General features: G+C 37.4%; 1 protein-coding gene across 1 annotated transcript; it reads right to left on the reverse strand.

Moving 5' to 3' along the window:
• Window positions 1–6415: 6415 nt before the first annotated feature.
• LOC122069740 lies at window positions 6416–8186 on the reverse strand. Its single transcript, XM_042633810.1, has 4 exons — window positions 8020–8186; window positions 7572–7740; window positions 6937–6992; window positions 6416–6620 (listed from the first exon to the last, which is right to left on the reverse strand). The coding sequence occupies exons 1-4, from the start codon at window positions 8137–8139 to the stop codon at window positions 6465–6467; spliced, it is 501 nt and encodes a 166-aa protein (XP_042489744.1). The 5' UTR covers window positions 8140–8186; the 3' UTR covers window positions 6416–6464.
• Between the last annotated feature and the right edge of the window lie 7659 nt (window positions 8187–15845).

Raw genomic sequence — 15845 nt, forward strand, 5'->3', positions numbered from 1 at the left:
ATGATGAGATATAGAAAACCAACTGTTACTGCTTGGTTCTACTTATTGAAGGTTTAAGGAGAACTGTGTATATTCCTATTGTGTGATAAGGGAGCTTATTTGAAAGCACAAATGGAAACAAAAAAAGGCATTTAATGCAGGTTATGTAGCTGATGAAAGAGGCCTTTCAAGAGAACATGCTGGTATTTTGGTGAAGAGACATGAGAAGGAAAATGAAGATATGGGTGTACTCCCTTGTCCCCTCTTACTCCTAATTCTTAATCCATTGGGAACTTTGGGACCCAAAACATAGACCCCACCAAGGAAAGGGAAGATCAGATTAAAGTCCATTTGTTAATTATTAAATCAAACAACAAGAAATACGAAAAATAAAGAGACAATAGAATCGTACGACACAGAGATTTAACGAGGTTCACACACCAGGGTGGTGTGCTACGTCTTTGGGCGAAGAAGAAGATGTTTCACTATGCAGAAAAGAGATTACACCTAAGTAGAGGCGAGAAAACTCGCCCTAAAACCGTAGCTCAAAAAACCCTCAAAATGCAATGACTTTCTCAACAAGCAACAGTACATTTCATATACTCCAAGTCGCAGGTTGACCCACCAGGTCGTGGTCGATCTGGTAGAACCATACCGCTAGGACATATCGGCTCAATCCCTCTGCTTCCATCATAGATCTCAAAAACTTTTCATTTAGATCGCCACTAAAATATATCAGAGCGGGTCAATCTTTAAAACAGATTAAGAATTCGAAACAAACTTGACACTATATATATATATATATATATATATACACAGAGAGCAGGAAACATGAGAGATTTCTAAGAAGAGAAGTTTTGTGTAAATTTTAAAATAATGGAGACAAACAAAAGAAGGATTAGTTAGATTCAAGGCTGCCCATTTGTTTCTATCGAGGTTCTCTATTCCTTTGTCGTTGTGTTAGATTTTACTAGACATGGCTTGTGGCTCACTGTTTTCTGCTCTTGTCCACCTTTAAATTCTTCTTGAAAAGCTTGCTATGATTATTATATAATTTATAGAAGGACAGCTTAGGTGGGTAAGTGGTACCCTCACCCTGATTGATAGGAACACTCCCTGGAAAAATGGTGTTAGGGTTAAAAAAAGTGTAGCTAATCTTCTTGGAGACATGAAAGACTTGTTGCTCTTGAGATCTGTGAAGAAGGAATGGAAGAACTTTTCTGTTCACCTTTGGATGAATCCTTCCAAAGTCCCATGAGCCCAACTTGTTTCACAACACCACCAGTCGCCACAGCCTAGTATGTGCCACTTTCAAGCTACTTTTCAACGTTTTACCTTGGGAATGTGTTCAGAACATGCTTCCCACAAGGGCCTAACAGTTCACAAAGGATGTCTTATTTGAAAACTAAAGAAGTGGGCAATTTGGATTTCCTTAGGTCCATTAGGTTAAACTTGAAAAGAAAAATAATTCTATCTGAACAAGACTAGGGTGAGTGAGGGAATATAGTCAAAAAGCATAATACCTAGCTAAACATATTTTAGCACCCCTAACCAAAGGAAACCAGCCCACTCGGAGTGTTCTTAATTTTATTTAATTATTGTGTATGAGTGGTTGAAGGATTAGAATAAGAACAGCCAAGGCGAGCCTAGATCGACATGGGTTCAATTGCGTTTATTTTATTTTACTAACAAGGAATCCCTTTACATTGAAATTTAAAATTAAATCTCATTTACATGCAATCACACGAAAAAAAGCCTAAAAGGTAGCATGGCCTCTACACCCAAACATAGGGGATGGGCAAAATGACTTCGCTGACCCATTAAATGTGGAAATTCCACCAATGATGCTTCTATGTGTAGTTTCATGCAAATGCAGGGCCCCTCTGCCTTTTAGGGAACTTGCCTCTCCCTACACTATGTTACACTTTATTGCATTTTACTAACGAAATATTTTTTCTATCCGTGACTTGTCCTGAAGATGTTCATGTATGCTCTTCCATTGGTCGTATATGCTGATGTGCATCTACATCAGCACATAGCGTTCTCTTACCTCTTTTTGTTAAATTTGTCTCAAATTCTTGATCTGTTTTGAAGATTGACCCACTCCGACATATTTTGATGGCAACCCAAATGGTTCAACTGGTTCAACAGTGACCCTATTGGTCGACTCGCGACTTTGAGTATATAATGTATTGTTGTCTTGTTTAGATAGTTATTGTATTTTGGGTTTTTTGAGCTAGGGTTTCATGATGAGTTTTCTCATCGTTGCTTGGGTATAATCTCTCTTCTGCATAGTGAAACATCTTTTTCATTCAAGGATGTAGCACATCACACTGTGTATGAACCTCATTAAATCTCTGTATCATCCGGATCTATTGTCTGTTTATTTTTGTATTTCTCGACGTTTGCTGTAACATTTTTTATTTTCCTTTTTCAATGCACTTTACGGTATAATTTATTACAATTTACCAACGAAATTCTTTACTAGCATTTGGTCCAATCAAGACTCAAGAGTAAGCTACCAAAACAAGTGCACGCTCTGTCTATGTGTGTGCTTACATGCGTCAAACTTGTCTAATAGATTACCATTTGATGCAACACCTTTTGTTTTTTAGCTTTTTGGTGTTTGAATGAAATATTTTTCTCTTTTTATCCAAATTTATGTAATAAAAAGAAATTCCTATTATATCATTCAATCAATGTGATAGTTTAAACATGTTGATCTATCATGCAACAGTGGGTCATGGTCATTCTAACATAAGACAAATGTTGGGGACCCAAACTAGCACGCAAGTCCTTTATGATTAGAGTGATGATGCAAGTCCTTTATGATTAGAGTGATGATAGAAAATTAAGTGAATGGATTGAAATTTATCTAAATTATTTTGGTGAACCAATTGATTAATGGTGGTTACAGATTGCCTGTTCTTGCACATCACATATGATGTTGAATATGATGATGGAAGAAAAAGAAAACAATGAAAAAAAAGGAATCAAACACGAAAGTATTATGTGGTTCTGCTGGAGGTTTACATCCATGGAGAGAATAGATAAGTTTTCCTACGCGTACATAAGGGTTCCGTTCAATGGTTGGGAGGGTGGAACTCATTAAATCTGTAATTTTTGGCATTTCTGTATATAATTTTTCAATCTATTGGTGACCATCGTTGATGATAAAGAAGATGGACAAATGGATGAGAAACTTCATCTAGATAGAGGATGTTGATACTACTAAGAAGAATACAGTGAAATGGAATGTTGTTTGTTGGCCAAAATTGATTACGTGATATGCATAAAGCTCTATTGAGTAAGTTGACTTGGCAAATAAAAAATGAGAACTCAGTTATGAATCGTTTCTTTGGATCGAAACTTGGTTGTTGCCTAGGTTGCAGCCAAGTACCTGCAACCCTTGGTACACCTAAGGGAATGGAATCTCAAGGCTATGGGTGGAAAAATATACCCTAGGTGGGTATTTTCAAACCTACCCTTGGGATTCCATTCCCTTGGTAGTTACTAGGCTGCAATCTAGGCAGCAGCGAAATTTTTTCCATTTCTTTAGGGTGAAATTTAGCTGCAGCCAAGTAGCTGCAACCCCTGTGGCAGCCAAAGAAATGGAATCTAAAAGGGTATTTTGGAAAATACTATAACTTAGGAGGGTATTTGTGAACCCTAGGGGAAAGTGAATTATTCCATTTCTTTAGCTGCCAGCAGAGGGTTGCAACCCGGGTAGCAGCCAAATTTTTTCCGTTTCTTTGGGGCTTGTTTTTTTGAGGAAAAATAGGTCATTAAAGAAGAGTTATAAAATTTCGGCAGTTTGGCCAGGGGTGAGATGTATGTGGGACTTTATGCACTAGAAAGAAAGATGAATTGTGGATAATGGAAAAAAGATCCGGTTTGGAGGGATAGGTGGTTGGGGAGTACTTCTATTGAGGAGTTACCAAACTTGGTTAATAATTTTTTCAGGAATTCAGACCTAGTAGTGTCTGATTGTATTTCTTCCTTTAAATGGTCTCTCCACAGATGGGGTCGTTTTTCTAACGGGTGTGTTCCATTCGGCTGCAAACATTAAGATCCCAATGGTTAATGTGGAGGATCAGTGTAGATGGAGTCCCTTCAAGTCTAGAGATTTCTCAGACACATCGGGTGTGGAATCGAAAATGCAAGGTTTTATCTCTTAAAAATGAATGGCGAGCAGGTGCAATAATCATTCCTTACCAGATATGGTTGGAAAAAAATACAAGGAGATATGAAGGGATGGTTAGGAGGCATGACCTTTTGTATCGAATGGTGGTAGGAGATCTTCGAAACATGTCTCACAAGTTTAGAGATTCAGTTGGATCTATAGGAAATTTGTTATACTCTAAGAGATATGAATATTTGTGTCTAGGGATAATCGCTGCTAGGGATTGTAGCATCCAAAAATTATGAATTGCAGATTTCAGTTCAACCCCGTAAAGCATCAAACGTTACTGAAGTCTTTTGGTGTGCACTAGCCCCTTGGTGGTTCAAGTTAAATGTGGACGAGTGCTCTTTAAAAAATCTAGGAAGATCTGGAGCAGGTGGTGCTTTACGAGATTCTCAATCAAAAGTGGTGTTTTATGTAGTGCTTTTTTGGGACAAAAGACAAATTACCAAGCGGAATTTGAAGCTCTAATTTCAAAGATAATGGTGCCCAGGGTTCGTGGCATCCATAAATTATGGATTGAATGTGGTTCCGCCGCTGTAGTTATGGCTGTGAATGCCTAGACAATCTCATGATTTGTATTATAGAACTGGATGTGAAAAATCTCTCGTTGTTTCAGAGAAACTAATCCAACTGCAGATTGGCTTGCAAAGGTAGCAGAAAAAAGTGCAGTTTCAACCACCATAGTTGAATGGTCATCTCACATGATGGAGGAACTCTAGACGGATTCTCAATGCAAGCCTAGATATTGGTTCTCTAGGTAGTCTCATTTGCTTGTTGAGGAGTGCTCTCTTGCTGATGGCAATGCCGAATGTAGGGGTGCTTCCTATATTTGTGTTGGAGTTACTAGGTGTTCCCAGGTTGTATTATATTTTCTCTTTCTATTTTCTTCTTAATCTAATTGATCGTTTAGGCTACGTTTGGTTGCAAGGGAAATGGGAAGTGAAGTGAAGGGAAGTGAAGCGATTTTTTTTCCCTTTTGAGTCATTTGGTTGCAACATAAGTGAAGTGAAATTAATTTACCATAGCTGTTTGGTTGGATGTAAAATATATGTAAAATTTTAAAAAACTAATAATCCAACCAAACTCCTCAAAAGAGATGGCCGGGGGTGGGGGGGGGGGGAAGTACTTTTCAATCCAGAACCCAACCAGCTCCTCAAAATTTATATTGGTTATATGAATCAAGTCATTCAAGGTCTATACCAAATCAAACCAATTGTCATCATATACTATGCTTTATCACTAACCAAAATGAACCATTTCATTCTATATATCAAATCAATGCAGCATAAATAAATATTTAAAATAATATATAAAAGATGATCACAAAGAAAACAGTAATATATCACAAGTGATAACAACTGAAAGGCCCATTCCAAAAGTCTTTTGGTCAAAATAAACTCAACAAGTTAGTAATGCTCTATCTGGCTCAAACTCAAAGTCTTTTGTTCAAAACAAACCCAATTGAGTCACATGAGAGAGAGAGAGAGAGATTGTTGAAAGTCATGACCGAGGTGAGAGTCGCGAGAGTGGGAGAGAGTAGGGTTTTTTTTTTTCTTCCTATTTTGGTGGAGAAATAAAAAGGGAAATTTAATGGTTAAGTGAAATTTTTTTTTCACATGTAAAATATATTCCCCTAGCAATCAAACATCTAAATTTATTTTTTCATTTTTTCTAGGAAGAAAATTCCACTTTACATAAAAAATTTGCATTCCTCTTGCAACCAAACAAAGCCTTAGCAAAAACATAAGGGCTCAGTTTGTACTTTTTTTTTCTCCTTCTCTTGATTTTAGTATTGAATCTCTCACACCATGGATGTAGGTGGTGTCGCGGAATCATGTAATTAAGTGTCTTTGTGTGTGTTTTGTTTTGTATTTTTGCTTGTCGTTTCCTAACAAAATGTTGGGAGGTCATAAAATACATCTTCTAAATCATGTTTTGGATCCTCAAGGTCCTTTTGTTTTATTTTGTCTTCCTCCATGTCTTTCATCTCCTCATTTAAGATAGAACCAACCAATCAATAACCACAATTTACAACAATGGCCACACCCACGTTTTATGTTTCTTCATTTATTTATCCTCATTAAATAAAGGGAAGTAAGAGAGAAGAAGCACAAATAATTTAAAGGGAAGACCATCATATATATATATATATATATATATATATCAGTTTTAAGTTCCATCCATATTCTACAAAACACAATTGTTCTTCAAATTTAATGAACTGTGAACTTAAAATATATGAAAATTTAAGATAAAATCATATTACATGCAATGTTATTGAGAAATATTGTTTCTTCATCTAGGGAGATATGTTGTGGATGGGTGGTTTTCGGCGAGGATTTGCATAATCCATGAAAACTGCATCTTCCTTGATATAATTTTCCTTAGAATTTACTCTCTCTTGGCTAAGATGGACTGTAGACCCTACCAACGAAAGTACTCGCCTCTCGGATCCCTACACAAGCACCATGTGAAAAATTTGTCCAATTATGAATAATATGTGCATAGGTGTAAATAGGACAAGTGTTAGCCTCTAACACGTATATGCAAAAGATCCATTTTTATATATATACACACAATAGCATCCATGAACGCGCAAACCATTTGGCCTTTCCATCCTCACCAAGGGCATGGTGAAGGAGATGGGCCATGAGTTTTGGTCATTATTAAACCCTACATAATAACTACCCTAACTACCACTATCCTCCCCAATCCATCTAATATATATATATATATATATATATATATATATGGAAGTATGGTATATTTACCTCTTTTTTAGTTGCCTGTCGCAGACCCACATCAGAAGGCATTAGAATCTGAGTTCCTGCATGTCCCATTACTATCAATGCTAACAATATGAAACATTATAAAGAAAAAGAAGATAAATGTCTTAGTAAGGATATATAATACAATAAAATGGATCCCAAGCTGGTGATTCATACTTCTCATTTAGACTTATATGGATGTACATAAAGTGTTCTCCATCAAACAGGAGAATCATACTAGCTAGGATCCTAGCTATGTTGTATTACTATGTTCCATTACTATATATAGGGTTTTTGAGCTGGGTATGTAGTAGTAAATCTCTCTCTCTCTCTCTCTCTCTCTCTCTCTCTCTCTCTCTCTCTCTCTCTCTCTCTCTCTCTCTCTCTGTGTGTGTGTGTGTGTGTGTGAGGGTTGGTGGAAATTTAGATGTAAGGAGAGACAAGTAAAAGGAATAAAAAGAGAAAGGAAGGGTAAGGGTAAGGGGATAAGGAGAGAGAAGAAAAAGGTTCGTTTTAGTTGTGAATGGGAGGGTGTGTTTTGGGTGGAGAGTAGTCCATGATGAGTGAAGAATGCTCCTCGTGTTTCTCATTAGGCACACGACATGAAACCGATACAAGAGACTCAATTTGAACACCACCTGATATTTTTCCTCTTCTTTCTTCCACTCCCTTAGGAAGAGCCTTTGTATCCTTTAGCTTTTGAATTTTTGCACCAGAGAGCCCTTGTCTACGCTCTTGGACTTCCTCAAACATGGCAAGCTTCACCTTCACTGGAACTAAGGTTTCAACTATAGCCTTCTCCAAATCCTGTACCCAGCCAATATATGTCAAAACACATTTATTAAGGGAGAGAGAGAATACAATAACATTCTCAAAACACCAAAACTCCAACAAAACTAGAGAGCATTCCACCTTCGACATTGCTATCAACAGAGTGCACTATAACACCGCCTAAAGAAAGCGGTATCTAAGTCTACAATAGGCATCTACATTAACATCTGAATGTTAATCACTAATAAATTTTGTGAAAATATGCTAAAAGATAAAGAGAATAATCAAAGAAATTAACAACCATTCTGCACCAACCTGACCATGAAGGTGGACTTGTCTGCTGGATTTCTTCTCTATGATACCGAGTCGGCGAGCATTGCATGGGTAAACAGTGAGGCATAGAAGGAAAAGGAGAAGGGAAGACATGGCTGACATGATGGAATAATTTGCAGGTAACTTCGAAGTTTATGTGTTTTGTTGTGACTTGTGAGTTTTAGGGGAGGGGGAATTGAAGTGGTATTTGTAATACAAGAAGGAAAGAACAGCATTAAATGCACAGGTTTTGTAGGTCATAGAAGAGAACATGCAGGTCTGGGCTCTGTAGGTAATGAGACGTGAAGAGAAAGGAAAATGGAGATATGGGTGTCCTTCCTTGTCTCCTCTCCTCTCCCACCCTTTCTTCTCTCAGTTTTGATTAGTTGATTGGGACCCATACATAGATAATAGACCCCACAACTGAGAAAATAGAAGACCCATTCAGAGTCTCTCTATGGATAAAGAGAAAAAAAAAATATATATATATATATATATATAGAAAAAAAGAGAAGAATTTTCTCTCCTAAACCATTTGGTCCCCAAACAATAAACTGACAACCTCTATAAAAGGAGTTGAAAGTCTTACAATTTAACTAGAGCCTTCATTTGTCTCCATCGAGGAACTTTCATTCCTTTGTCTTTGTCACTTTGTGTAAGATCTTTACTACCGCATGACTTTTGTTTCCTTGCAAAACCTACTCCATTTTTTATATCTCTATGGGAAGTGAAAGTTAATTAAAAAGTTAATGTAATATTTTCAATTAGGTGGATTAGCATAGTCGAAAATTTGTTTTCAAAAGTCAATTTAATGGTGTTGATTATAGATGGAGTAAGCAGAAAGGATCCAATAATGATAAGTGATCCCTATGGAGATATTAGATTTTATTAGCACACTTAATGGTATGAAATATATATTACTATGTGTGGATCTAAAGTATTGTTTCCTTTATAGAAAGGAAATCTTAATTTCCTTACGGGATTGGTCCCTAGCCTCACCCTCATATATAGTTATCACTAACCCATTAAGTGAGGCTAATGACCTAAAGCAAAAAAGGAAAGAGGGTAGACCAAACCAACATTAATCGTGTTGTACAAGAAGCATACGAGAAAAGATTGAGGAGTATGTCTTTGTAGTATTTATCATGCATGCTCATCGATCTCTCTGAATCGTTTCCACATTTATTATCTATCAGTTATTGCAAGTAAAAACCTTCTTGGGTTGATAGAAACAATATGCATGTTGATATATATATATATATATATATTGATATTGTTTTTCTTAATAGTTTGAAATTTTAGGTGAAACGATAATGAAAATGATATCAAAGCAAAGAGGTCAAGTGTTGCAAAGAAAATGTCACGTTATCTCCACGTGTAAGGACATGGGAACCTGTCGTGCACATGTTGGGGAAATATTGATGTATGCATTGATTTTGTCCTTCCTAATAATACGACCTTTTAGGTGAAACGATATCAAAAATACCAATTGATGAAAAAGGATGTAATTCACCTTGCGACCTTTTTCTCATAGTAAGAACTGAAAAAAACCTCAAAACACACCAGATTAGCTGAAAAGGGTTCAATTAAGATTTTCTTATTTTACCACTTTCTTCATTACAGCCACGAATCTAACTAAAAAATAAAGAAAAAAATAAGAAAATAGAGAAAATAGGGTTAGAAAGACAAAAGATAAAATAGAATAATAGAATTTATGGAAGAAGTTTGACATCTTGGCTTTACAAAGGTAGCCATTCCTCTCTATCCAACAGAGTAATTTAAGAATTCCAAGTCTTTTCAAGTCTATCCCCACATAACTTAATGTTAGATCAAACACCAAGAAACACGAAAAAAATAAAGAGACAATAGATCCGCACGATACAGAGATTTAACGAGGATCACACACCAAGGTGGTGTGCTACGTCCTCGGGTAAAGAATAAGATGTTTCACTAAGCAGAAGAGAGATTACACCCAAGCAGTGGCGAGAAAACTCGCCCTGAAACCCCAGCTCGAAAAAATACAATAACTTTCTCAACAAGCAATAGTACATTATATATATACTCCAAATCATGGGTCGACTCATCGGGTCACGGTCGATCCGGTCGAACCATACCGGGGGACTACGCTTCAGCACCCCCATACGAGATCAGTGATGGGCTCCGGGCTTGGGCCTATCGGCCCAACCCCTCTGCTTCCATCACAGATCTCAGAAAACTTCCCAATCGAGTCGCCACCAAAATATGTCAGAGCGAATCAATCTTCAAAACGGGTCAAGAATTCGAGATAAACTTAACACTTAATTGGATATAAAGCTTTCTACCCACAATACCTTATCTATTAACTCCAATTAATCCAACTCACAACTCCACATCTCCTATATATCTTCCTAGGACTCCCATGTAATTGCATCCATGGCCCCATGTATCACGATCAGCACATAACAATAAGCCATTTAATTTCTACGTGACAAAAAACGACAAAAGAGAGATGGAAGCTGGCATGGGAGGATATAAAAACAATTTTCTATTGCATCACTTTATCTATAGACAATGGGTCGAGCAGCATATGACTTGCATCCATGGTTTTAGGATCATTGTTGGTATCAGATCATCATATCAGTTGTGTTGTTGCACGTTTCTGCATGACGCAAATCTGCATAACATAGATTAGAAATTGGTCTTGAGGGAGCTCTGAGAGGAGGTTCCGATGCTAAAGTCAAATCCTAATTTTAACATTCTTATGTAGGGTATTCAATCGGTTCTTAGGCTTACCTTTGGATCTTGCCAAGTGTCCATTATATAGGCAATTTGAACCCTCTCTATTGGCCAAGGGTTTCCTCCTTGCTGACTTAGACCATTGTCTTAATGGAGGGTTCATCCTTTCATGTGGCTGAGCTAGCCTGTCTTATAACGACTAAGTTTTCCTGACGGTTAACTCGACCATGGTGAGATTCTATAACGGCCAACTCAACCATGGTGGGCTCAAAACTTAAATAACCGCCTGTCTCCAGTTAATCACTTTGAATTTGGATCAGGGTCAGTTATGGTTACGAGGAGCCCCACATGAGGCGTATCTCACCCGTGCAAATAGGTCGCTTGGTTGGGAGCCATGGGGGTATTAGTAGTAGAGGTCAGCTCACATTCGTATATCAGTCGTGCTAATACCTTGAGGTCGAAATGTGGATACCCGATCATCGACCACCCGTTGGCCATCGGATATATGGTATATCAAGTTGTATCGTTTTAATATCAACTGAGATCCTAGTATTTGACAGATCTAGGATTGGATATCGGTATCAAGAACAAAGGTCAAATCATAAAAAAAAAAAATACATATTATTTATAAAAGCAAGGATAAACTTGATTGATATGACCAATGCAGATAGATCTAGAATATCGTATCAATATCAATAAAGTTTTAAGTATTGGTATCGAATTGCTCGTTTTGAACGATTTGTATCAATTTAACAAGTGTCTGATCTTGATACCTAATCGATACCGTATGTGATTGAATGGTACAAATTAAAGGTATAAAAAATTTATAAAAAAAAAATCATTTTTAAAAATAAAATAGAGATATTTCTATTCCCATTTTAATACCATAACCGTTTTTTAACAAGACTGATGCCCATTCCGATACCGTGCTCTATAACAATGAGAGAGAGAGAGACAATAACTGTAATAACTGTCATGTGCGGCATTTATTGGCACGGGTTATCGTTACGATTATTCCGCCGACAATGTTCAAAGCGCACTATACGACAGTTGATAATAACTACTGTAACGGTTATAACGACCAACTTTCTCCTATAACCATTGACGTCTGGTATAACCCCCACATCCTAGCCTGTTTTCTACAAACCCTTTAATGGCCGTGACAAAACCGCCGCTAAAACTATTGGTATTACGACAGCGGAGCCCCTTGTTGTTTCCTGGGCCTGGTGGTGATCTCCTTCTGTGTAAAAACTTGAGATCGGTGAAAAGCTTCAGTTGCATTATTTATCATATCCATGTTCCATCCACAAGTTGGAGTCGGTTGGCTTCCTTCCTTTCATTAGAGGGTTGGGGGAGCTTTGAGCTAGGCTGCTGGTACGATGCAGGTGTAGAAGTGAACTGATCCAGCTTTTGTCTTTGAGCCGGTCAATGGAATATAGCTTATAGTTTTGCTTTAGCCAATGAGATGTAGGCTTGCCACCAGGTGGTTGTAAAGAAACTGTATAAAAGACGATTCCTTCAAATTTCTTTTTTGGGGCAAGAAAACCTACCTCTTGGAGTATGTATACACCAGCGGGTACAGTCAATAGGAGGGCATGTGCGAACATCTTTAAGCCAGTTAATGCAGTCTTTTGGTACCAATTGTGTCTAGACATAAAAACATATCAGGAGGTAGCATTCTTTCTTCCATTTTTTTTTTTTAATTAAACTTATACTTTCAATGGTAGTTTACATTCCCTTTAGTACTGGTAATAAACCACCACTAAAGGGTTACTATTTTTTTTTTTTTTAAATTCAATGGCAGGTTTTTCAAAACCATTTCTAATTGTTACATTATAATAAATCAATTCAAAATATATAGATTTAGTGGGAATAAAATATTACTGTCACTCGAAGATATTCTGTATTGACAGATATTTATTGACATTGCTCAATCTGTTGCAAGTGGTCTATTAGTGGCAGTGAAAAATTACCGCATATTTTTAGGACTCAGATCCTCTCCAATTGCACTGGAGGCTCAGTGTACTTCCGACAGTTGGAAAGACCCAAGCATGTAGCTTAAGATCCTCCCAATCGTCAAGTCGTGCATAAAGATCCAATGTTGGAGAGGATCTAATTCCTATTTCTAATGGTTGTCAAATCAGCTTTTTTTTTTTTTTTTTGAGATATTTTAGTAGCCATGTTCTCAAAAAGAACTAAAATTATGCTTTAAGGGCTTAGGGGAGAAAGAAGTGAAGAACCACATGCTTAAGGGTATGAAATTGGGTAAGGTAAGGTAAGGTAACCACGAAAATTTTGGAGGAGCCCAAAAAGAGGGGTGGGGGAGGGTGTAGAAAAGACAAAAATGAAAACAATAGGGAGTAGAGGGGAGGAGTGGAGGGTGGGCCTGGTCTGGTCTGGTCTGGGTAAGAAGAGGAAATAAAAGCTTTCTTCTAGTTGGGGGGGGGGCGGGGGGAGTCAAAGCTGCATGGCCAACGCCTTTTGCACGTCATGTAAGGGGACCAAAAAAACATGAACTCCCAGGGGAGCTCCCAACTGTCAGTAACGTTCATGATTGACACGTGGCAAGGAATCGCATGTGCAAATAAGACAAGAAAATGGTATTACCACGTGGTGTGGTCCCACCTTAGGCCGGCCGCCAAATCTCCTTCATCGCCGGTCCTCTTTTCTATTCACGTTTCGTGTGTGGGCTTGAAGCCTACGGCGCGACAGGCTCGGTCCCCAGGGTGGATTCGGGACTCGGTTGTTGAAAACCGATTTTGTCTCGGAAAGGTCGAGCATCCTTGGTCGGTTTTAGGAGCCGTTGTCTATACGGCGAAGCTGATCGTCATGATCTCTGTGCTCATATGCACACAGGATTGCAATTTAATCCAAGAAATACTGGTACAAACTTCTTGAGAGGACGGGATAGAAAATCTTACGGAACCTTATAAATCCATATATATATATATATTTTTTTTTTTTTTTTGCTCATTCTTATGTTTTTATTACCTTTTGAATCACTTTTTAAGATTACGTTTTTACAGTCTTCTATTCTCAGAGTTGCGCACAATGCGTGAATCATGTGCAGTAAAGAGCAACCGACCTTTCCGTCTATAGTCACAGTCAGATGATGCAGGTGCATTGAACACACACCTGACTTTGCAGGGGACAAGGTCACAACGGTCAAAGGATAGAGAGATATGGTCGGTTTCTTATTTACTCTCGCATGATTCACGTAAGTTAGAGATTAGGTTAAACAAGGAATACTAGGGTTTCGTCTCCACAAGGAATCTCTATCTCTCTCTCTCTCTCTCTCTCTCTCTCTCTCTCTGGGGTGATGGTGATTTAAACACTGGAAAGATCGGTAGGGGACTGAGTGAGACTGAGAGTTGCCCATAACCCAATTCAAATGCATTTTGATCCACATGATCATCACTTGCGTTCACATATCAAGAATAAGGATAAATTTGGTGTTTTGGAGTGATCAATGATTGATTACTTGATGACAGGGGATTCAATTGAAGCAGCAATCAGAGGATTCATTGCTCAACAGGCGTAGCTGAATGGATGAAAGTTAAAGGAGGTGTAGATTAATTCAAAGGATCTTGATAGGCACTTTTTGGACCTTACAAATACTTCATAGCCTTATGGCCTTGGAGCAGAGTCTTTTTTTAGATGTCTATTTTACTATAACTAACATCACCTTTATGCTCAGGCCTATGAATGACTTGGTTGTCATTTTGGCCAATGTAGCCCTTAAAGCAATAAAAAGTAGACATAACCTTAGTATTTGTAACCCAGATTATGCTATTATGATGCACCTTTTATAATTTTAATTTTCTTTTCTCATCCTTCAAACTATTTTACTCCACTCAACAAAGGAACCCATAGTAAACAATTTCACACAACACTACAAAGATACATGATTGTAAGATTTAGTATATTCCTAAGTTCGATTTAATTCGATTCAGTTTAATTTCTATAGGTTGCACTTTTATTCGGTTCGCTTCATTTCAAAACCAACCATTTTAGTCTAACATCAAACTGAACCAAACTGAATTTTTCACTTTTCAAAATCAAACCGAATTTCTTCGATTCAATTCAATTTGATTTTGAACGGCTGATTTTGGTTTTATTTTTCGGTTCGGACTCTAAAAATGACACCCTTGGCCTATGGTTTACTGAAAAGGAGTATGTAGAGTCAAACTGAAACACAGTCCATTTATGTATTGAATCACCAGCCCATCCCAAGGCCCAAAACTACCTCAGAAGCCCTACTAAACAAGGCTGAGGCCCGGTTGTTCCTACAGGCACAAAAAAGAAAGCACAGCATTGAGGATTGAACTTCAAATATCAAAGCCGCCAAACATCCAAATTCAAGATCTTCCTAAGAAAAGAGTTTGATGTGAGAATGAGTGAAATCAAAACATGAATCAATTTTCATTTTTTTTTTTTTAATGAATTTTCGGTTGGTATCAGTTTTTTATCGGATTATATCGGTTTTTGTGTGGTCTGATTTGGTTTCAATCTCACAAAACCTCAGTCTAAACATGATCCAATAAGCTCATATCAAAAAAGTGATACTACCCCAAAATTCATTAAAAAAAAAGAAGGGAAGAAAGTTGACCTTACAAAAACAGCATTGTCTAACTCTTGTCCTTCGATGAGTGATTGGAGGATCATTGGTGTTGGAGATAATCATTTTTTGTAGGTCCAACACATGGATGCCATATTGATAAGTAGGTAAATCTATGATGGAATCATCCCCTCCTTTTGTCATTCCTTATTATTAAGGGGGAATTACCTAGATCTACTAGATTAAAAAAAAAAACGATTTACAAAACTGGTGGAGTGGTGGGTATAAGTTTAATTTCAGATCACTAATTATGATGTTGAAAAGATTTACTATATCTCCACATAGTATCAGAAAAGAAGGCAAAAATAGAAACATTTCAATAAATATAGACCAAGTGTAGACGAGTGATAATAATTGCCCTTTTTTTATCGTAAAATCTTTAACACGAACTTTAGTTGACCATATACATTTCTACATTTCCAACAAGCACTAATTTTTATATGAGGGCTGCAATTATGCCATACCTAGGATAAGAGGGTTAATGAATCATGGGAAA

This window comes from Macadamia integrifolia, unplaced genomic scaffold (assembly GCF_013358625.1).
Source record: "Macadamia integrifolia cultivar HAES 741 unplaced genomic scaffold, SCU_Mint_v3 scaffold693, whole genome shotgun sequence".
In the NCBI taxonomy this organism is placed as follows: Eukaryota; Viridiplantae; Streptophyta; class Magnoliopsida; order Proteales; family Proteaceae; genus Macadamia; species Macadamia integrifolia.

What these genes read in the sequence shown, in the direction of transcription:
- LOC122069740 (XM_042633810.1), bottom strand. Translation starts at nt 8,139, where the DNA reads ATGTCAGCCATGTCTTCCCTTCTCCTTTTCCTTCTATGCCTCACTGTT. An exon ending in AAGTCCACCTTCATGGTCAG is followed by an intron (nt 7,741 to 8,019) that starts GTTGGTGCAGAA and finishes GGCTGGGTACAG; the next exon opens with GATTTGGAGAAGGCTATAGT. An exon ending in GACAGGCAACTAAAAAAGAG is followed by an intron (nt 6,621 to 6,936) that starts GTAAATATACCA and finishes GTGCTTGTGTAG; the next exon opens with GGATCCGAGAGGCGAGTACT.